The 22,622-nt window shown below is 48.2% G+C and overlaps 1 protein-coding gene across 1 annotated transcript in view; it reads left to right on the top strand.

Annotated features, from left to right (window-relative positions):
- The first annotated feature begins 8,059 nt into the window (after window positions 1-8,059).
- KCNK13 (potassium two pore domain channel subfamily K member 13) overlaps window positions 8,060-22,622 on the top strand; it is a 414,075-nt gene continuing 399,512 nt past the window's right edge. Inside the window, exon 1 of the mRNA XM_078660062.1 lies at window positions 8,060-10,639. Coding sequence (XP_078516188.1) covers window positions 10,303-10,639 — 337 coding nt within the window. The 5' untranslated portion in view covers window positions 8,060-10,302. The remainder of the gene's footprint in view (window positions 10,640-22,622) is intronic.

Raw genomic sequence — 22,622 nt, 5'->3', positions numbered from 1 at the left:
GCTAAAAGTGACCTGCTTAGGTGATTCTTTATGTTTTTATTCCCCTTTGCTAAAAGTGACCTGCTTAGAGGAATGTTTGTTGTTACCTTTGCTAAAAGTGATCTGCTTAGGTAATTGTTTATGTTTTATCCCCTTTGCTAAAAGTGACCTGCTTAGAGGATTGTGACTGCTTAGAGGATCACCTAAGCAAGTCACATTTAGCAAAGGGTATTTCCCTTTGCTAAATGTGACTTGCTTAGGTGATTATTTTAGGTTTCCTTCCCTTTGCTAAATGTGAGTTGCTTAGGTGATGGTTTTCCTTCCATAGGTCCTGATGATAAGGTCCTAGTTCCCTGCGTGATTTCCCTACAGTGTTTAGGGTGGCGTAGGAGGTACTTACCCTTTACCAGTAGTTACTGGTTGTATGCTACATTTACTATTTCTGTGTTACAGTCATTATATGTTGATGTGCTAAAGTGTTATACCTACAAGTATTATTTCTAACAAGTGCATACCCCTGACAGTGGTCCAGGTGGCCCTGTCCTGTACATAATCCCTTGTAAATCTTGCCCGTGCCTGTTGGCACATTGTAAAGTGTGTGTGTTATCTAATGTGTTATTATTATTATAATACAAAGGGTATTTTTGATATAACCTTGTGTGGAGTTTCCTTTGTGGTGGGCCTATGGTGTTGTCGCTGGGGTGCGTGCGCGAATACTTAACTCATACCGCCTCCAAGTTTGGCCTTGCTGCTCGCGCCACGTTACCTAGAGGGTGAGCAGGGGTTGCCTTGGTGTGTGACTCCCTTGCCCTGACTTAGAAGTGGTGGCCTCTGACTGACGTTGGCGCAAGCCTTGGCCAGCCAGAGATCCCGTTTCTAACATTGGCGGCAAGCGGTGAGGATAAGGATTTGTGTTTGCGCTGTACCACAGTGGCGACAGGTCACACTACAAAGCTCTACATTTTTAGATAACCGCATTTTGGGGAATTTTTGTTTTTAGGGAAGTTCAGTTTTGCTTCTCCTGAAAGGTGTCATTTTGTATTTTGTCCAGTACCCTGTTCCCCGCCCTGCTCCCAGAGTTTGGTACCTGTGTCACTTGTGGTCAGGTTGAGAAAATCAGGGGTGGTAGAAACTGCCTTACCGGTCCGAGGGGAGGGTTGTGTGTGAATGAGTGTTGTGTTACACTGGACAGTGGAGTGCAAGTTCTCTGAGATAGGAATCTTGCTGAATTGTGTTAATTGTATACTCCTGTTTAGCTCAGACCCCCAGGTTCCCTGTGTCAAACTTTTCTTGAGAACATCCGCCAAAATGGAGCCTACTTTTGATTTCTGTGATCTGTTTAGATACAGTATGTTGGAGTTGGTCAGATTCTGTGAAGAGAGAGACATAGGGGTGAATGAGTCAGATACTCAGTCAGAACTTAGGAGCAGCCTGATCCTATGGCAAAAGGGTCAGTGGGATCTTGAGCGCAGTGAGAGAGATAGGGCCCGGGCCGCACGCCATGAGGGTGGTGAGTCTGTGGAGAGCCCTGAAGAATGTGAGTTGTATGATGATGACAGTGGATGGATATCAGCAGATAGTGAGGACCCCATAGGTAGGGAGTCCCTTGCTGAGCCCAGTGTCAGTACCAGCGCCCCATCCCTTGTCCTGTCCCCAGAGGAGTGGTTAGATAGGAGGGAAGAGCGGGAGCATCAGCTAGCGATGGAACACTTCAGGTTGGAGCACGCCAAGCTAGAGGCTGAAAGGGCCTTGTTCAGGGAGAAGGTAACCCTAGAGGGTAGGTTATCCCCTGAGTGCAGTTGTGGTTTTCTGGATTCCCCAGGGAGGGTTGAATCCAGTGGTGGCAGCTATTTAAGTGTTAGTGTAGACAGTCCCACTCCCAGTTTCCCGAGTGTGGTGCCTGTTTCCCCAGAGGAGGAGAACAGGTTGAAATTCAGGAACCTTAGGAAACTGTCTCACCAGTCTTGGGAAGAGTTTGTGGATGAATGTCAAGATGCACTGTCTGATTGGCTAGAGGTTCACATGGGAACTGAGTTTACCAAGCTATTTGATCTGGTTCTAAGAGAGCAGGTGCTCAATAGTTGTTTGCCAGGGTTGCGCCAACACCTGTTGGAATATGGGTTGACTGATCCAGACACCCTCGCAGAGGAAGCAGAGCGCTGGGACAGTGCGAGAGGTTCTGTCGAGTCACTAGTGAGTGATTCCAACAATAGTGGGTCAGGTGTCCTCCAGCCCAGCGTGGTGGAGGAGGGTGAGAGTAGCCCAGCTAGGTCCCAGGTTAGTGAGGAGGGTGTAGGGGCTGACTGCCTGTCTCAGTGGAGCGGGAGTGAGTGTGTGACCGAGAGTCCCCAGATGCCTGAAGCCCTGTCACAGAGCCTGGATGGTTTCTTTAGGGAACACCAGGATGGGAACCTAAGCTTGCCTGTTAGTTCACTTGAGGGAGATCTCCTAGTGTGTAGAGGACCTGGAGCATCTGTAAGCGGAGCTTCTATGGTCCTAGAGTCTGGCAGTACCGCTCCAGTAGGGAGGGTACAGGAGTCCAGCGAAAGGAGTGATTGGGGGATAGTATGTGAGTCCCCAGAAGTCCTGGAGTGCCAGGCATTGGTTCCACCAAAGGTTCTAGACCGGAGGTTGGAAGGCCAGGTTCAGGATCCGCCTGACCTGAAGGGTGGGACTACTGTAATCAGTGTCCTGACCAGTTCTTTTTCCAGAGGTACCGCCCCGGTTGGGAGGGAGCAGGACTCTGGAAGGGGGTGCAGAGGATGGGAGAGCCCACCTCTGACCCCGGTGCAACCTGAGGGGTTAAACCCTAGGTTGGGAGAATGTTATTTAGAGGGAACCCCTCGCAGGAGGAGGAGGAACCCTAGAAGAAGAGGTAGGGGGAGGAGAGCCTTCCCTGAGACTCCTGGTCCGCCTGAGGTTGTAGACCCTAGGTTGGAGAACCAGTGGCAGTCTAGCCCTGTCTTGCAGACAGGAAGGGTGGAGAGTGGCTATTATGTGCCAGGGGTTACTACCCCCCACTTTGTGAGTAGGCAGGATCCAGTGGTACCTGGGTGGCCTAGGGCCTGGTCCTGGCCGAGGGCAGCTGGGGAGTACCAGTGGGGTACCCCAGTTAGTCCCTACAGTAGTTTTAGAAGGAACCCTAGGGGTTCACCGTGGCATAAAACAGGAGGGTGTCCCTGCAGTTGCGGGCCCGCGTCCGTGTTTTATCGCCCCAAGCAGGGAAGTCCATCCCGGTGGTGATTGGTCTGCCCTGCGTTTTGGCTGGAAGGGGGTCGTGTTGGACTTGGGCCTTAGGGCAGGTTCACCCCTAATCTTTTCGCTTTTATTTGTGACCCAGTGTTAGTGATTTTTGGGTCTTGGCGCACTTTTTCCCTGTGTCCCAGAGTAAAGTGCGTGCGTGTAGTATGGCTGGCCTGCCCTCCCATAGGAATGCATGGAGAATGTGTGTGTCCATGTTAGTTCCTGATGTGTGGGGAGTGCAGGCTCGAGTTTGGTATGCATGAACTCGTGAGAATGAATGCTGCGCAATGGTATGTGCGGCTTGTATGTGTCTAGAAGGGAAGTGCTACTTCTGGACATTGATGTATGTGTGCAGTAAGGGTGCTGGAGCGTGATTGGCTGGAGCTGGCTGGCATGCCAGGCTCCAGGAAGTCTGGATGGGTCTGCCCGGTGGTGAGTGTGAGATCAGCATGAGTGATGTGTGGGAGGAGTGCACCTGGGTCCTGGATGGGCTGGGTTTTTCCCCACACAATGCTGGCTCCGCCCCCCTGTGGTTTGTCTAACGACCCAAGCCTCCCCAGTGAATGAAAGGGGTGGTTGGGCCATCAAGGGTACTCCCCAGCCAGCTGCAACTGGTTTCCCCCCACCCTGCACCCTGAAACAAAGGATTTCTCTGTATAAAAATGGGGCTGTGTCCCCACAGAAGTTGTTCTACTTTTGGATCCTTGCCAGAGGGGGCTGTTGCTGCTTCTGGGGCCAGGAGGACCGCCACGTGGCTTGTCTCCCTGCCTGGAGACCCAGTGTGCTGGCTCTGGCCCTGCCTTGCCACCCCTGCCTGCCTCCAGACCTTACTGGAGCTATACTTTTGCCAGAGCGCCTGGAAGCGCTTTCATTTGCCTTATAGCGCTAAAGAGTGCTTTATTTTCCTCCCTGGCGCTGGGAGCGCTTTGCTTATATTTCTAGCGCTGTGAGCGCTTTATTTTGTCCCTGAAGCGCTGGGGATGGCTTTTTGTGCAGCCGGTGCCCACCCGGCATCTGCCCGTTTTATTTTGCCGATTTTCGGCATAGCGAGTGCCTACCTCGCTTTATATTTAATTTGGAGGCCGGTGCCCACCCGGCATTGCCCCGTCCGTGGATATTTAATTTATCACGAGGGAGCCCACTCCTCGGATAATGGGACCCTGCCTGCCTATCTAAAGCGAGCCGCCGCGCTGCCCGCGGCGACCCGGAAGTGGTTGTGTGCCCGGCCAATCACAGCGCGGCCCGGGAGAGGCCGACCGGAAGTCCCGCCCCCGCACCGGAGCCGAGAAGCGTCCTTGCGAGGCTCCCGAGTGAAGGGGAGCACCGCCCTCGGCCCCTGCAGCGCCGTCCCGCCAGAGAGAAGCAGCGCGAGGAGACGCCTCCGCCCCAGGAATACCGGTGAGTGCTGCTCCTGTATCAGGGCCACTGCTGCATATCGAGCCAGAGAGGCTCCAACGAGTGGGGCATGCTGGTGTAAGAGCCCCAAGGCTCCATGGTGCCATATCTTCGTTTACGAGCCCCCGAGCGGGGCTCCTACGTTACTTTGGCCATTTCTCTGTCTTCCTGAGCCTGCGAGGCTCAAGGCACCCGTCCTGTGTTCGAGCCCACCAGGCTCCAACGACGCCCGCATTTTGTTCTGTGAGCCCCGAGAGGCTCTAGGCGCCCCCTTTTGTTTGTTTGCGAGTCCTGAGAGGCTCGAGGGGCGTTCGTTATTTAGAGCCCAGAGAGGCTCACCGCCCACATTGTCTACGAGCCTTGAAAGGCTCTTGGGTGGCATTATATTTGATTTAGGGCCCAGTGAGGCTCAGAGGGCAGTTAGGTGGTTAGAGCCCCGAGGCTCCCACGCAGTACTTGCCAATCATTGTTCTTGAGCCACGAGGCTCCAACGTTGCCCAGCTGTATTCACAACTGTCCAGCACTTAGTGGACAGTTGCTACGTTTAGGCTTTGTGTCTGTGCTGCCTGCGCAGCCTTCCCTGACATTGAGACTCAGGGCATTTCAGCCCCTTTCGAGGCCAGTTGGCCTGGGGGACAGTTCTAGTGTGGTGCTTCATGCACCCTGCGCAATTTATGATTTACTTACTTATTTGATGCCTGCGCAAATGTTCTACCTGCACCTCTGAATGTGTTTTAATGTTTCATGTGCAATTGTTTGTTATTACCTTTGCTAAAAGTGACCTGCTTAGGTGATTCTTTATGTTTTTATTCCCCGTTGCTAAAAGTGACCTGCTTAGAGGAATGTTTGTTGTTACCTTTGCTAAAAGTGACCTGCTTAGGTAATTGTTTATGTTTTATCCCCTTTGCTAAATGTGACTTGCTTAGGTGATTATTTTAGGTTTCCTTCCCTTTGCTAAATGTGACTTGCTTAGGTGATGGTTTTCCTTCCATAGGTCCTGATGATAAGGTCCTAGTTCCCTGTGTGATTTCCCTACAGTGTTTAGGGTGGCGTAGGAGGTACTTACCCTTTACCAGTAGTTACTGGTTGTATGCTACATTTACTATTTCTGTGTTACAGTCATTATATGTTGATGTGCTAAAGTGTTATACCTACAAGTATCTAACAAGTGCATACCCCTGACAGTGGTCCAGGTGGCCCTGTCCTGTACATAATCCCTTGTAAATCTTGCCCGTGGGCACATTGTAAAGTGTGTGTGTTATCTAATGTGTTATTATTATTATAATACAATGGGTATTTTTGATATAACCTTGCTATTTTTGATATAACCTTGTGTGGAGTTTCCTTTGTGGTGGGCCTAGGGTGTTGTCGCTGGGGTGCGTGCGCGAATACTTAACTCATACCGCCTCCAAGTTTGGCCTTGCTGCTCGCGCCACGTTACCTAGAGGGTGAGCAGGGGTTGCCTTGGTGTGTAAATGTATTGCGACTTATATAGCGCACGTATCACCCGAAGGTATCAAGGCGCTTGCTTAGGGAACCCGTCCTGGTATTCCCCTGTGAGATACCCCGGCAGGGTATCCACAAGGTGAAAGCCAGGCATCCCGCCGCGAGGGGCCGTAGTGGAGATTAAGCAAGCTATTGCCCAGAGTCGCAGAGTGTGACCCCGTGAGTCGAGTAGGCACCGGAGCGAGAATTGTCGAGTCCGTGGAATTTTTGAGCCCGAGACCCGCCGAGGCGGGGAATCGAACCCTGGTCCACGACCGATCTCAGCTTCCGGGTCTGCTGCCTCTAACCACTGAGCCACGCTTCTCCACTGGGTGTGTATTCTCCACTGGGTGTGTGACTCCCTTGCCCTGACTTGGAAGTGGTGGCCTCTGACTGACGTTGGCGCAAGCCTTGGCCAGCCAGAGATCCCGTTTCTAACAATCTCAAAAAATGCAAAAAAGCATTTTGCGATGCTTGATACAGCTACCCCTAGGTTTCTATCCAACAGCGACTTGACTGGAGGAAATGCACTTCCACTGCCTGGCAAAGCTGTCCTCTTCCTCCATCTCGAGCCACGCTACATCAGGGGCACCCGAAATGGATTTCACTGGTCCAAGTACTCAGACACACAACACACAGAGTTCTACTACCACACGTGCTACACTCTCACTGCACATACACACACTTGAGATGCATAAGGGATGTCACAGCAAAGTTCTTGGTTTCAAATGGAAGCAAGACTTCACGAGAAGAGGCCAGTAGGTGTGCATCTCCTTTACATAGAGCAAAAGGTCTGGTCAAACTCTTGATTCACAAATTAAAATATGCAGTCACCACCTTATGGCCAGTAGTCCAATGCCAAGCAGGAGGCCACACCTTAGGCACCCCTTCAGTTTACAGAGCAGGCTCTGACCTTTGTGTTACAATGGACAGGCCTAGGCAACATTTACACACTAGATTAGTGTGATGCCAGGGCCAAAATAAAAGTCAGAATGCTAGTTTTAGATGTAGTCGAGCATTCAGGCCAGGGGTAAATACCTGTTTGCCACGCAGGAGACATTCATGTCCCAACATTTTATATGACTGGTGAGTTTTGTGCCGATTCCTTCAAATGCACCGAAGTTATAACGATCAAAATATGGAATTTCAATGGAAACCGTGTCGGAACCATAACTACACAGTCACTAATATACATACCTATGTATACACGTATAGAGGAACAACGTGATGGACAAATACCGAGAGAAAAAGAGCAACCGAGAGGGAGCGGCTCCGGCTGAACCCAGGAAAGGATTGAAAGTTAATGCGAAAATCAATTCTGACATTTTTTTGGATAACTCTACCTCTCTCGTGTTCCCAAATGTTACCTTGTATGCAGAACTTAACCGTATTGTAAATAGCCCCTGAAAAGAGAATGCAACTGGATTTTGAGCTGAGTACAGGTGTTTTCGGAGATGGCAGCTGGACAGTTTCGGAGATGGCAGCTGGACAGTTTCGGAGATGGCAACTGGACAGAAACAGAGTGGACAGGGCCCTAGAGAGGGGATGGATATGTGCACACACAGTGTGAGGTTTCAACCGGACTCACGCAGTGGTACTTACAGAGGTAAAACGCTGGCTCCGAAGAATTCAGCTAGATTTGGAAAATGTGCAACAGGTGTGGACTCCTCACGATGACAGGACTGGACATTTTACGATGCATCCAGGTTACAGGGTAGGTCGGGTCACAGGGGGCGCTCCGAAGCAGCTTCGTGGGCGCTATAATAAATTAAATCGAGAATGAAAAGGTGGGACTCGGGAGGGGTGGGGGAGGCCGCGAGCAGCAGCACAGCTGAGCACCAACCAGATCTTCAGCGCAGCACCGAGGGGCTGGGGCTCGCGGAGCAGGGAGGGGGAGAGCGGCGCGCGCAGGAGGGAGGAGGCAGCGCTCCACATGGAAGAGCTGGGACCACAGGGACTCGGCAGTGACAGCCCTGCAGGCGAGCTAGGGGGACCGGTGCACTCCCCGTCCACCAGAGGACCCGCGGGGCGGAGAAAGTGACAGCAAGGAGGGGAGAGCCGAGAAGACACCGGACGCCGGGAGCAGCAACAGGCGCTTTACGCACAGTACCAGCGAGCGGTGGACCCGAGCATCCCTCCCAGCTACCCGGGCTCTGAAGCTGCGCACGAAGGAAGCCACGCACGGGTGCCTGTCCTTTGCCTGTCTTAGGTGCACCGTACTGGAGTGGTTTCATGCCTCCACGTCCGTGGGCTGTCTGTTGCTCCTTAGGGTGGCTTGGGGAGTTGGTCTGTCACTGCTCCGTGCGCCCTCCAAACTTCTGGGGACCCGCAGAGGTGGCCGGACCGACCTTCAGAATCAAGGGTTGACGTGGTGGTACCTGACAGGGGAACCGAGTGTGTTTCCGAACCGAGGATGCCCAGCTCGTGAGAGAAGCTCTTGCCTCGGGTACTCAGACTAGCCCCCGCACCTGTCTCAAACTCTGGCACCGTTCCGGGCCACCTGCTTGCGTTCTTGAGCCAGCAGAGGTGTCTGGAGGAAACTGTCAGGTCTAACTCATCAGCTGAATGCACGTCTGGGGTCTGGACCCGAAGGCCGTGCTCCAACTAAGACCAGAGGAAGAATTTCGGAGAAAAAAAGGACGTTCCGGGCTCTAGAAGTGGCAGAAGGTCTGCGGTTTGATCAATCAGAAAGAGCTGATTGTTTTGGTGGTGATGGCATTCTAGGCTCAAGAGGTGGCACACACGCCGTCCTCTGAGCCTTCAGAGAGCCCTCGGTGGATTTTGGGCCACAAGGAAGTTGTTTCTTTCTAGAGATAAAAGAAGGTTCGGGCTCAAGAGGAACAGAATGGCGTTCTAGGCTCTGGAGTCATAACAAACTCTGTTTTGAGCCAGGACACGGTATTTAAATGAAGTCTGGAAAATTAAGAGACCACAGGGCACCAGAGTTAACAAACAAATCTGGGGGTGACAGAAGCTCTGTGCCTTTACAGATGAACCAAGCACTAGGCTCCAGAGGCGAGGACGTGTGAGATAGCACAAATGCCAGTTCACTGAGGCTTTGTAACTGTCAAACGGTCAGGCCTCTGGTCCAAGGGCAAAAGGAAGTCTTTTTTTTAAGCTGGTGGAAGTTTAGGTTCTAAATAATGTCAGTATTCTGGAGGAGAATTACATCTATGTCCTGAAGCTAGGAACTGCCTTGCTTCCGGTACTTCAGGAAGTTTGGATTTTGAAACTGGAATGGATTTCTCTGTTTGCTAGAACTACAAGCAGTCGTTATTCCAGTGACCCAATACATCTGGGGTCTTAAACTGGTGAAAGATCTGAACTGTGATCCTTCTGGACTGACATGCCTCCACCTTCGGTACAAAATATCTGTGTGGTCCCAGTGCTGGATTCTTTGGGGATGCCTGGCCTCACTTTGTGCCTAAATCCTGGCATATCTCATTGATGGGCAATGTTTGCTGGCTCCCCAAACATCACCTTTATCAAGATCTACATATGGACCACCCGCGAACAATGATCAGGAAAAAGGCCAGAGATCCGGCACAGTTATGGGTCCTAAACCCTGAGGAGCACCTGCTCTGGGTCACCGAGGACACGTTGATACCCGTTGAACAGTCCCATGAACACAACTTATCTTAGCAGAAGGAGCAAGCGTGCCAACCCCCCTGGTGTAATCTTATAAAACAGAGATCGGTTCACTGAATTTTTGTCAAATTGGAGGCTTTAAAAGAAAAACAGAAAGAGCCAGAAGCAAGACATGTGAAATAAGGACATCCTTGTTTCTCATACCAAAATGTGCTCTGGTATTATAAAACTGCATGTAGAAAATGAGTGAACCTCTAATTTTTTTTCTTTTTTTTTGTTGCTGTTATGGAATATGTGAGGATTGCTAATATTCTCGATCTGGAATAACCAGCGCAATTTACAAAATTTACCAGGAACAATATGCGTTTTCTAAACAGGGAGAAGGCATGGGATGGGCCAATAGTAATATTCAAGTTTTGGAAATTGCAATGGTGAACGTGAACGCAAACTTAAGATACAATGTGAACTTGGGCAAAGATGGTGTTCAGGTGTCTATATTATTATATGATTGAAATGCCACCCAGTCCAGCCCCATTTTGAGGAGAGCTTCAAGGGGGCCTGCACCTGGCAGGCACCCCTTCCACTGTCTTCTCCCGCCACAGGTGGCGGAGCATGGCTTGTCGGGGTGGCTGCTGTAGCAGTTTTGGCCACCTGAACGAGGACAACGGGCGCTTCCTCCTGTTGGCGCTGCTCATCATCCTGTACATGCTGTGCGGGGCAGCCATCTTCTCTGCCATCGAGCAGCCCATGGAGCGAGAAGCCAAGGAGAGGTGGGAGCTCCGGCTGGAAAATTTCACCCGGAAGTACAACCTGAACCGGACTGAGCTGAATAACTTCCTGCGGGACTACGAGCAGGCCAATGTGGCTGGCATCAGGGTGGATGACATCCGTCCTCGATGGGATTTCACAGGGGCATTTTACTTTGTCGGGACAGTGGTGTCAACAATAGGTAAGCTCTATAGGCCTGTTTTTGGTTGCTATGCTCACAGCCCTCTGACAAATTAATTTATAGTGAGGGTGTCTAACATGGGTCCATGAAGACTGCATCCATACCAGATTTAAAAGCTAACTATTTACAATGTACATGAGTTTCATTTCTATTAACACCATGTTAGTTGTCTCAAAATGTGTTTCAAGGTTCTGGAGGTCTATATATGCATATCAATCTATGTCTATATCTATAACTACATATATATCTATATATCTGTAAAAATCTTTGAGTGAAGTGTGGTAGATGGCTGGCTGGTCTGTCATGGACATCAATATATATATTTTATAGACTTTCCGTAGAGTTAGTCCCACAGTTACTTACAAGTTGGGTTTGTTTTTACAACTATAGGTAGTGCCTCCTAAAGTTGGGTCGAGTTGGGGACAAAACAGCAAAAGTCAAGCACATGATATAACAGTGACTCTCTTAAACTGTGCCAGACCTTATGAGAGAGATAGGCCTTTTGCAAAATATCTTATGTCTTTGTCTGCCCGCCTTCCTTTGATTCAACCTTTAAGTATTTCGTCCAGGATTTGAAGAGTGGGGGGATTTTTCAATTTTTGGGGTTATTTATTGTTCATATAAGATGATACAGGAGTTGGACAAGAGAATGTGTATGAGGGAGGGGTAATCTTTGTGAAGGAAAAATGATTAACCGTCACAGTGCCAGAGAACAGGGACAGCCGGGCTATCCCTCAGCAGGGGTAACATTTGTAAGTTCCTCTATGAATGGAAAAGCTTACGTGCTAATGCAAAACCATGTAAGGACGATTTGCGGTTTAGGTCTGACTTAAGTCAGATGATAGTATGTCAGAATATTGTTTACAGAAATATAATTTGATAGCACTATTGCGTCCCAATTAGCAATATATCAGTGACAAAAGTATTGTCCTATTGCCTGTAGATTTTTCTATTATTAACACCGATGGGGTGATATTGTTATAGATGGGGTTCAGGATAAAATCTTTATTTCAGATGATATGTTGCCAACCATACTCTGGAACCACACCTGGCTAACCATGATAGGTGCACGTATTGTAATTGTAAGTGTAATTGCATTTATATAGCTCTTACTACTCCTGACGGGACTTCGAAGTGCCTTTCGGCGAGTAGCACGTTACTCTAGAACCCAAAACAATTAGTTTTGAATTAGTATAGGAAAATAGGAAATTAATTTGAGCGGTGGACATGTGAGTCTGTTAGTTGGGCATTTTTATAGCACTAACTACCCCTGATGAGGCGTTGAAGCGCTCTACAGCGAGTATCACGGTGCTCCGGAACCTAGGGTTACTTATGCCTGTAGAGATAAAAGTACAGATGGAAGTCTGGCCCCTATTCATAATTTTCATAATTCTCAAAGCGTATATATATCTACTGTTGTGTGATATATGAGTGCATAATGTATGCATTCATGTCTAAATTATGCACACGCTGTTTTTGCCGACATGCCTGTGAGTGTTCCCAGGTATGTTTCAGGGAGTGATCCAGGAATCCGAAGCAGATGTGAAAACACCTGCTCAGTCATATCTGAGTGAGCATTCACAAACACTTACAAATGCATTTTTTCACACATTTAAAAAGCGTTAGCACAAGAAAGTGGTAAGTTTCTCAGTTACTTCAGTTTTCGCAGGGGGGAGAAGTGTAGAAAACAGAGCATTTTGTAAATATTTTTTATTACATTTCCAAACTCGAACGGTACATATTTTACATATTGAATAAAAATACCAGTGACTTAGATCTGTTTCTTCCAACACGAGTTACACCCGAGGGAGTGTTTGCGAAGGAGGAAAGTGTTGTAATTTACAGTTGCTTTTGTATATTGGGTCCCGGGAGAGACGAGCGAATAAAGCACAGGGTACATGGCTCAAATTTCAGATTACAAGCTACTGGACCGGAGTGAGTAAAAGGGACAGTCCTGACTTGTCGTAGAGTGGATGGACAGATGCACACAGAAGGACTGACATCCTTTACTAAAGGCAAGGTGGAGTAAAACTATAGGAAGAGTGCGTACGCGCTGCACTTCGGCAGAAACGGTAAATCTTCATGTCTATTTTTAGCTCATTCTCTGTGATAATTGACTCCAAACATAAAAAAAAATATGGCCCACGTATCACATTGTTTCATTAGATTTAAATATGGACGCCTCCCTTGAGGGGTGGAACCTCTGCTCTCTCTGCCTGTAGTTCAAGGCCAAATCACTGCCTTTTGTAGCTGCATTAGCTAGGCCTGTATAGATACAGAGAAAACGTGACTTACTGATGACAAATAGGACAGCAGCACCTTGCTGAATCTGAAAGTTTTTTAAAATATTTAGATTAGCTAGGATTTAAAGTCATCAGAAAAACATTCCTCTACTTGGAATACGCTGAAAATGTAGGCTTGATGGAAGGCATATATTAATATTTGAGTCGTGGTAACCTGACTTGGAAATTAAAGATTTATAGGTGTTTGTACTTTACGGCCTTTTCACATTTTCTCTGAAAGGTGCCCCTTTTTGGCCAGATCATGAAGTTGCCCAGGGTTTGTGCCATAAAGCTGATCCCTTTTTTTCCTGACCTAAATATCTTCCTTCTCTCATGATCAATGTTTAAGTAATTTTGGGGTGTTCAAACTACCACAAAATGAGCACACATTTGCCATTCTATATTCAGTAAATCGAAAAGAGCTTTAATTTGGAATGTATGTGCACGATGGTGCAATCAGGAGACACCTTTTAGTGTGTAACCGGCCACTTTAATGTCATAAGTGTGTGCTTACAAGAGTTGGTGCACCTGCCAACATCACCTTACAGACTAGCCAGAAAAACGAAACAGTACATACATTGCTCTAATGTTTACCACCAGAACTTAATCTGAACCGGTGTTTGCCGGTGCTCGCCACTGGCGCTTAATTTCCAACACGGGCACTAATGACAGTCCACCACATGGTGGCACTGTTTTTTTTATTTCTAATGGTAAGCACATAGTCATTCAATTTAAATAAAAAATGAATAATACCAGCATTCCAGGTCATGTGTATAGCTTTGGGTGGCCTGGATTAGTCCGAATTGTCTTACTCGTAGTAATAGTTGTGTTGGTACTGACATTGGCAGTGCTTCCAGGGGCAATGGGTGGTACAAGCTGCAGGGAACTTCCGAGGACTCTAGCACTTACTTTTTTGCAAATGGTGCACTGCAACCATCCATAACATCTGTTCCTGGTTGAATCTATGAGCCTCTGCCCCTACAGACCAATCCCTTCTCCCACCTCACGTTGCCTGCTTGTCCTACCCCTCCGCAGTCACTACTCCTCCCGTGGCACGAACCAGACTTCTCCATGCCCACCTTTACCTATTATTCCTCCTACTCTTTCTAAACCTATTGGTCCTCTGGGGCATTTCCCCAAACTTCTGTCCCTGTTCTCCCCCCTCCAGACTGTCCCACCCTCTCTAAACATGGCTATCTCTCACGCGATGCCATGCGCCTAATAACTCCAGCAGAATTTCCTGACGTTTATTTATTATTTATTTATTGAACTTATAGAGCGCACTATCACCTTACAGGCATCCTGGCGCTGAGGCTCCAATGAAGGTGGGAAAGAGGGTGTAGTATAAGAACTAGAGACTAAACCTTAGGAAACAGCCAGGTTTTCACACATTTTCTGAATGGGAGAAGTTCCTCAATTTGTCTAATTTCCCATGGTAGACTGTTCCAAAGTTTGGCCGCTGCTACTCCAAAAGATCTTCCCCCTGCCCTAACTTTCTTGAATCTAGGTACTCTCACCAGACGAGCCGATGAAGAGCAAAGCACTCTGGATGGAGTGTACCAGGCAAATTTAGGAGAGATATGCAGACAAAGAAATCCCATCCGCTTCCAACCTCCCGCCACACTGCCGCGACACTTGTCACTGTGCATGCAGTCTCTCTTCCTCAAGAGCCAGCCTAACTCTTCTCGAGGCTTTATTGTGGGCCTAATCAGTATAAGGGCGACGCCCACATCACTCCCAGCGCATACTTGGTCCCAACCGTAAAGATAGCAGCTTGTGTCTCCTAGGGTGAAATTCAAATAAATTGCAGTTTCATATTGGAACTGATTTTTAATGTTATTCCTTTTTTATTGCTATCCGTTCGTGATATTGTTTTAATTAGATTTTGTGTCTAGACAGTAGAATTCCCTATTCTGCTTTTCATATGAAGTTTAGGTCTGAAAACCCTTTGCTGCAACTCAGAGCATGGAGCGACCGGTGCAGCCATACCGGGAGCTAACCTGGAGGAGCGGGGGCACCCACCTCAGGGAGGGATGCTGTGTTTAGCTATAACTTATTTAAAAGCACCTGCTGCAAAATTCCTTGTGTGTTCAGCTTTCAGGCAGCAATAAAAATGTCAAGATAACTCTTGTGATTAATGTTGCTGCTGGAGAGAAAATGAGTTTTTGTCTAGTGGCAGATAAAGTAGTGCAGAGGGTTAATATGCTTGCTGCAATGAACAGATCTGTATTTTATGTGGATAGCTGAATGGATTAGAAAAGTCAGACTTTTACCAGCTTTTTAAAACAAATAAAATGTATGTGAGAGAGGGGCGATTGTAAGATGAGGTGCACTTTTGTAGGGCTGTAGTGAGGGAATCCGAGGAGAAGGTCATGGGGGCGCCAAAAATGATTGTCACACCGGGTGCACCAGCGCTAAAGCCAGCACTGCTGCAACTTATTCTATAGGAAACCATATATAACTAGTTAAGTAGAGCATTTTATCTTAGGTAGGTCTCTGGAAACATCACCCATATCCTTTGAGGGCCATATACTGGGGTTGCTTGTTTTTTGCATCTCCATGAATCGTAGGGTATGGCTATTTTTCTGATAACCGACCTGCCAACTTTAAAGTGACTTTTACTGTGTGATGAGGGGCGGGACTTTGAAGGAGCAGGGTTTGGTGACCCGAGAAGGGCTTTGAGACCATCACTATCAGTCAACAATGGCAAAGTCTCAAGTAGAGGAAGACAATTAGGAGACACCCCCTACAATCAAATTTACAGAGGCCTGACGTCCTCAGGAGGTTATATACCCCCTGGTGGGCGTTGTCCACCATCCATGAGTTGGGACCCCTTCTTTGCGGTGCCATGTAAGATGGCAGGCCTGTGACATGTAAAAGGCAAGCAAATGTTAGAGTTGTTAAACCTAGATGGTCTGCAGGGAAATGTCTTGCTTCTTTTATTTTTAACCTGTTGACTGAGAAGCCTCCAGTCCTTATCTTCGAGCAGGTGTGAAATTCATTGTTTCACGTGAGGTAAAAAATAGTAGAACTACCGTTGCACAGAAGTGCCACAGAAGTAAAACACATTCATTGACAACAGATATGTAGATTGAAAAATGCTCCTTGCTATTGTAAATGAAGTGCAGAAGAGGCACATTAAATGAATGTCTGCGTTTGGGCCTAATATGGCCTGTGTAACTGTGTTACATATTTAAATGCTCTCTTCCAACAGTCACTGAAATAGTTTGAACAGCTTTTTCCCTTACTAATCAATAGCATTAGAGTAATTTTGTCAATTTTACATCTATACATCTTCCTGTCTTGCTAACAGTTTTATAGTTTTATCACATCTGTCTTCGTGCCATCTATCTGCTCTCGTGTCCATCTCTATATATCTCCATCTCTTCATTTCTATGCCCCACTCTTTCTTTAGCTAGATCTAGCTCTGGCTGCCTGCGTGTCTTCTTTTCTCTCTCTTACATCTCGCTTCCCTCATCATTGCAGCAACAGGGACAGACGTACAGAGAGAGAGGACAGGAGATGGTTAGGCAGGTAGACAGACAGACAGACAGACAGACATATAGATAGATAGATAGATAGATAGATAGATAGATAGATAGATAGATAGATAGATAGATAGATAGATAGATAGATAGATAGATATAAGCAGGTATAGTACAGATAGCTATGTGTAGAGAGAAATAGATAGATAGAAAGATAGGTGTGAATGGATAGATACAGTCGAGATAGAAAGGTGCAAAGCGATTGAGATAGATTGAAAGATGGAACGTTTACAGTGGACTGAAAGGCTTCACCGTATCCCTGTGCTTCGTGCCTGCCACGAGCCTCTCTTGCTCCATGAGACTGTGCCCTGCAGCCCTCTGCCTCCCACGCGCCCGCTCGGCCGGCGAGAACAAACACGGAAGTGCCAGGGCTCAGGCAGTCACTTGTAAAAAACATCAATGTCTGATGCATAAGATGCAGCAGGTGCAGGGCAGTCTGGGCCTTTTTCTTACCCCACAGGGCCCCGGTGCCCTGCACCGGCTGCACCGCCGGTAACTGCGCCCCTGGGTCCATGTGCGCGGCTCACGGTCTGTTGCGTGCCTCTGACACAAACACGCCTCTGCGGGTGCAGCGTCGGGTCAGCCGCGGCCCGGGCAGCGCGAGGCCCTGTTACTGCAGGTGTCTGTCAGCCGCGGGCAGCGCGAGGCCCTGTTACTGCAGGTGTGTTTCTGTCAACAATGAGATGCTGCCGCCATGCTGAGTTCGGCATCACCTGCGTTGTTTCGGAGAGGAATTCATTATATAAAGCCGAAGTCATATTTTGCCAATATTATTGTTCGCAGCACTTTTTTTTATTTTATTTTAACTTTGAGCCCTATTCTTCAATTTTTTCGGCCAAAAGGATTTGTTGAAAGTGTCAGCCTATACACATCGTTATTGAAATGTGCACTTTTTCACTTTTATATACGTTTCTATCGTGGTTTGGGCACACATCGGTCTTACACAAAAATCCGCTTTTTGGAGATTTGACATTAACCAAAACTTTTTGATTTTACAAAAACGATATATATTTATAATCGTTGTAGGGGCTCTCAACCATCCTTTTTGACCCGCTGGTCTGTTGATCTGTCATTCACATTTTTTTCTACCATCAAATACAGCTTGGAGCAAATAGGTCAGTCCACTTCAGCCAATGGTCAGCTGTACTGTGAGGGATGGCTTTCTGCTCTTTCACAAAGAGCAAAAGTATTTCTCTTCACTACTAGGGAATGCTATGGCACACTGAGATTCGGGATCCAAAAGATATGGTTTTGCATTTAGCTAAAGTTTTTATGTTACATTGGCGAGGGCCCAGGAAGCTCCTTAAAAGAAAGCCAAAGGGCTGGGACCCAAAGTCAGAACTATTGGTTTTTCCATTACCTGTTTTGGTTTCAATATAAGCATTGTGCTTTTAAGAGGTCTATGCGAAGTGATCCGTAGTGCAGACCCGAAGCCCAGTGAGTGGTGCTGCAGCTTGCTTCCAGCTCCACATGGCTTTATGTGAAAGCAGCAAGCACGCCTGTCTCTGAATGATGTGCAAGTGTGTGAGAGTGCTCGCCCTCAAAGAATTTTTTAGAAACAAATATGTCCAAACTATGCACATGAAAGTGCTATTTTCGAATATATTAGCTAAGCACTTTGAGAGCTGGCTCATGCTGGCGCTTCCAGTCCTGAAAATGACCCCTTTCTTGTAGCCTTCGCTGGAATTGCCAGGATACCAAGTAGCCAGTCTGGCCCCGCCCCACCCCAGTTCACTATGCCGGTGACTCAACTCTTGAGCTTGACATGAACTGCAATTGGCGTATTTCTCTTTCACTCTCTCTCCTTTTCTTTATGTCTTTCTCCAACTCTCTCCTTTCTCTCTGTTGTCCTTCTGCATCTCACCTTAACCCCTTCGGTGCTGATGACGGAACCGCTCCGTCATCAGCCGCGGTCGCACTGTGCTGATGACGGAGCGGTTCCGTCATGGCCCGCCCAACTCGATAGAACGCTCATGCGCGGCGCGAATTCCGCGCCTGCGCTGAGGGTTCTATTGAGCGGGGCGGGCCGTGACGGAACCGCTCCATCACGAGCACAGCTCAACCGATGCTGGTGACGGAGCGGTTCCGTCACCAGCATGCGGCCGCCGCGCGGCCGCCCCACACCCTTAGCACTGCGGCGGAATAGCCGCCGCAGTGAAGGTGTTAATCTGCGCCTTCATCTCTCCCTTTGCCTTTCTCTTTCTTCATCGCCTTCTCCTCCTCCATATGGCACCTGGTAAGGTCTGGATCAGAGTCAGAAACAAAAAGGCCCAGTCATGCTGCCTTGGAACCATGGACCCTTATGCAAGGAATTGTAACACCACCCCCATCCCACAGCTCAATAGTGGAAGACAGCCCTAATGTGTCTTGCGGGTGGCCCACACCTGTCTCTTCACCTGCTGCACTAGTAATAGCAATGCCCCTGGTGAGACCCCGAGAGGCTGTGCCAGCTCCCTAAGGTGAAACTCTAGCAGATTATTAGGGAAGGGCACTAAATTTAGGACACAGTAGGGCCTCCAATAGAGAATCGATAGGGGTGGTACATTAGACTGTAGGAGATATGCTATACCAGAATCCCTTTCAGAGAGTCAGGGAGCAGGCAGGCTCAACTGGGCCCAACCATGGGGTTTAAGGCCTTTTACTCCTGATGTCTTGAGGCCAGACCTACTATTTGCTTTGAGGATTTGGGCAAAGTACTCTCCCTTCAGCACTTGACTCAGTGGTAGCGCAGATTGTGCGATTCACAGGTTCTTGGTGGAAGGTAGGTGCAAGGCTCATACGGTACAAGACTTTGAATACGCTTAGAAACCCACATAAATGAATGTCCAGCAAGATACTTGCTTTAATGAAACAAGCATTTGCAATGCGATAGGTCTCGCAATTGTGAGAGTTTGAGCTATTGGCATTGTAAATGGCAATGCTTTTTATTTACGTGTTAGTTTGTAAAACATAAAATAAGGCATTGTCATTTACAACGCCAATAGCTCAAACTCTCACAATTGCGAGACCTATCGCATTGCAAATGCTTGTCTTTAAACTTTTAGTGCGCCGCACAACACTAAAACAGCGCCTCTGCCTCATCTCGGTTCTTTCTTGTTTTTGTAAAAGCGCGGACTGTTATTGTGTACGTCCTTGACTCTGGCACAGTTTGGAATAGCAGCCTTCACCTTTATTTCATATAAACATGACCGCGCCCGCCCGGGCATTCCAGCCGGGTGCACAATAGTTTGTAAACAGCTGTAAATAGAAGGGTTTAGCCCCACGCACGATAGGTGACACCAACAGATTTAGAAGGGGCGGAGCGCATTTTAAATTTATAGCCCGGCGCTATGGTTAAAAAAACTAAACAAAGGCATATGAAGGGTGTAGATGCAGGAGGGAGAGGTAACAAAGGAGGAAGCGTCCAAGCAGATTACGTGCAGGGAGTGTATTTAAAAGAAATGCAAAGAAGCAGCCGCCATTACTTAAGCTGGCGTCCATAATGAAAACTGCGCAGCACGCTGTTAGGCTGCCCGGGTGAGCAGCGAAGCAGCCCCTCCCGCCCGGCGTCGACGAGTCTCCCGTTTCTAGGCAACGGCCCCACCGGCACCAATCCCAGCGCGGCTCCTCGTCTGACGTCAGAGGAGCTGCGCTCGTGATTTCTGAGGCTCCCGAGGTTCCCGGCCTGCGGCGGTGTTTACGGGGAGGCAACTTTTAATTTCCCTACAATGCCGCTGTGGGAGGCGGCGGGGATTTAAGACAGCACTCCTTCTGACACAGAGCTCCACAGTGCCTTCCCATGCGTAAGGGGAGAGGAGCCCGGTGAGTGGGTTGAGGGTGGGGGTGTACGCGCGTGTGTATGTTTTAGTGTGTCTGTGCGTGCGTGTGTCTGTTTAAGGGGGGGTGCGTGTGTGTATGCAGCGTGTGTCTGTTTAAGGGGGGGTGCGTGTGTGTATGCAGTGTGTGTATGTGCGCATGCGTGAGAGTGGCTTTGTTTGCAATGGGAATATGAGGCACGGCGACGTGCGCGCTCCCGAGGTGCAATCTCGGCAAGGGAAAGCGCGTGGAACTCTGCTGTCTACATTCCCCGAAAAGTAACTACATAAGTTGTCTCGCATAGACAGCAAAAGCTTCACTTTTGCTTTCGTCTAGCGAGACCTAAAAAGTAGTATTTATACACCAACAAAAAGTAAAATACGGTACACCACCAATAATATACAGTCTTCTTAAGGCTGGCTCTCCTATGGTTGTTGGAATAAGATCCTGAGTCCTTCTTCCTTGTCTAAGGACTGAGGCTGCATTCAAGCTAGATAGTGAGTATGAGTCTTATAAGTCTCTCAATGGCCATTTAAAAGTAAACATTTCTAAACGCCATAGCGCTACAGTCAGAGCAAGTTCCTCCAGAGGCTCTGCTGCCTGGTGATTAGTCTTATCCACTGTTGCTAATGTTGGCATATGGAAGGTCCAGTCGTGTGTCAGTGGTATGGCGATGAGCAGGAGTTTGGATGCTGAGGACGAGGCATCAGGTGTCCACAGCTTCCTCCGATCAAATTGATGGTTAAGTCGATGCTCTTCTTACATGGGCAATGGTTTGCTCTCCTTCACTTTCACACGCTCTTCATAGGTGACGGCCGCCTCTCTTCACTTAGGCTCCAATCTGGCATACAGGGGTCACAAACAGAGGCCTAAGGGTCCCTTCTAGTTTACAACATTGGATAGAGCAACAGCCCTCTTCAGACACAGCAATGCACCAGCATGATGGCCTGTACTCTACACTGTGACCCTGACTGGCATACAGGGGTTGTGTACAGCGGCACATAGGACGACAGCCCCTACGGGTCATAGCTCTGCACAGGGCTGTGGCCCTCTTCGGTCACAGTGAAGCACCAGTATGACAGCCCTTAATCTTCACCGCGGTCCCCAACACCCATGCTGGGGAGTGGCACACAGGCAAGCAACCCAGTCGATGCGTGGTCCCGACTGGACCGGAATCTCACAATTCACATAAGGGATGCACTCAACAGGATCCCCACTAGACAGTATTCCCTCCAGGCAATTTCCTCCTCCTCACAGGGTTTTCTGGACTTTGCAGCAGTCAGACACTTGTGCTCCAGGCTCCAGGGCAAGTGGTCTTGATTCTCCTGGGTGATGTCCCCTCACCCAGCAGGGAGACAAGCTGACCTTGGTACCCACTCATGGTCACAACAAGCAGAAGTCGTGCTGAGCTTCTCCATGCTGATGTCCAACTACATTTAACTTTCCGACGTTTGACAATTTTGGAAGGCTTAAGCTACACAGATGTGATTCAGTGTCTCAGTCTTTAAAGTTTGCACTGTGGGTGTCTTTGGAGTGCCCGATCCTCTGTCTTATCCTTTGTCCATGAAGCAGTCTGTCTCAACAGGAGAGCCACCAAGGTTGACAGCCCTACAACACAAGCTAGGGGAGTGACTAGAGCATCACACCTGAGTATCAGCATCACTGATATATGCCAACCAAAAGGGTACAAAAGCTCCAGCCCTGGTCTTTACGATCCCCTATCTCAGCAGTGGTTACCTTACCAGCCCTGTCCTCTATTTGACGGTGTGCCCCAGCCACACTGACCAGTGACCTTTCCAAAATCGAAGAGCCCCTTTGAAGTGCACATGAGAGCCTGGCTTTCCCTTCCTCCAGTGTGTGTGTCCCACCAAGCTCTCAAGAATGCAGGCAATCCACCAATCTGTCTGGAATGGCTCCTCTACTCCCACATGTCTTTGCAAGGCACTGGGATTCCAATATGGAACCCAAAACACTTTATATATTGTACCAAACACAAACACACATCCATTACAGAATGCACACACAAACACAAATGCACTTCACAGTGCTGCATACTAAATGATGTAATCCAAGGGTAAGTTAGGTATACAGTAGAAGAACTTTACATAAGTGGGCTTGTAGGTCTCAGTACTGTGACACAAATGTAAAAAGGCCTGTTGACTCCACTGATCGCTATTACTAAAATGATGTGCTGCCCCCACTGTGTTCATGCTACGTAACTCTTGGCAAGGGCAGTAGCCCATTACCACTACGAGGGTAGGGTTGCCACCTTTTCAATGGATAAACACCAGTATTTTTTTTAAGAGGCTGCAAAGGCAAGGAAATTATAGTAAATGGGCCTTTAAACAAAATCATATGTAT

This window comes from Lissotriton helveticus, chromosome 9, assembly GCF_964261635.1.
Source record: "Lissotriton helveticus chromosome 9, aLisHel1.1, whole genome shotgun sequence".
NCBI lineage: Eukaryota > Metazoa > Chordata > Amphibia > Caudata > Salamandridae > Lissotriton > Lissotriton helveticus.
The sequence above is the reverse complement of the archived record's forward strand: the minus strand, read 5'-3'. Positions and strand labels throughout refer to the sequence as shown.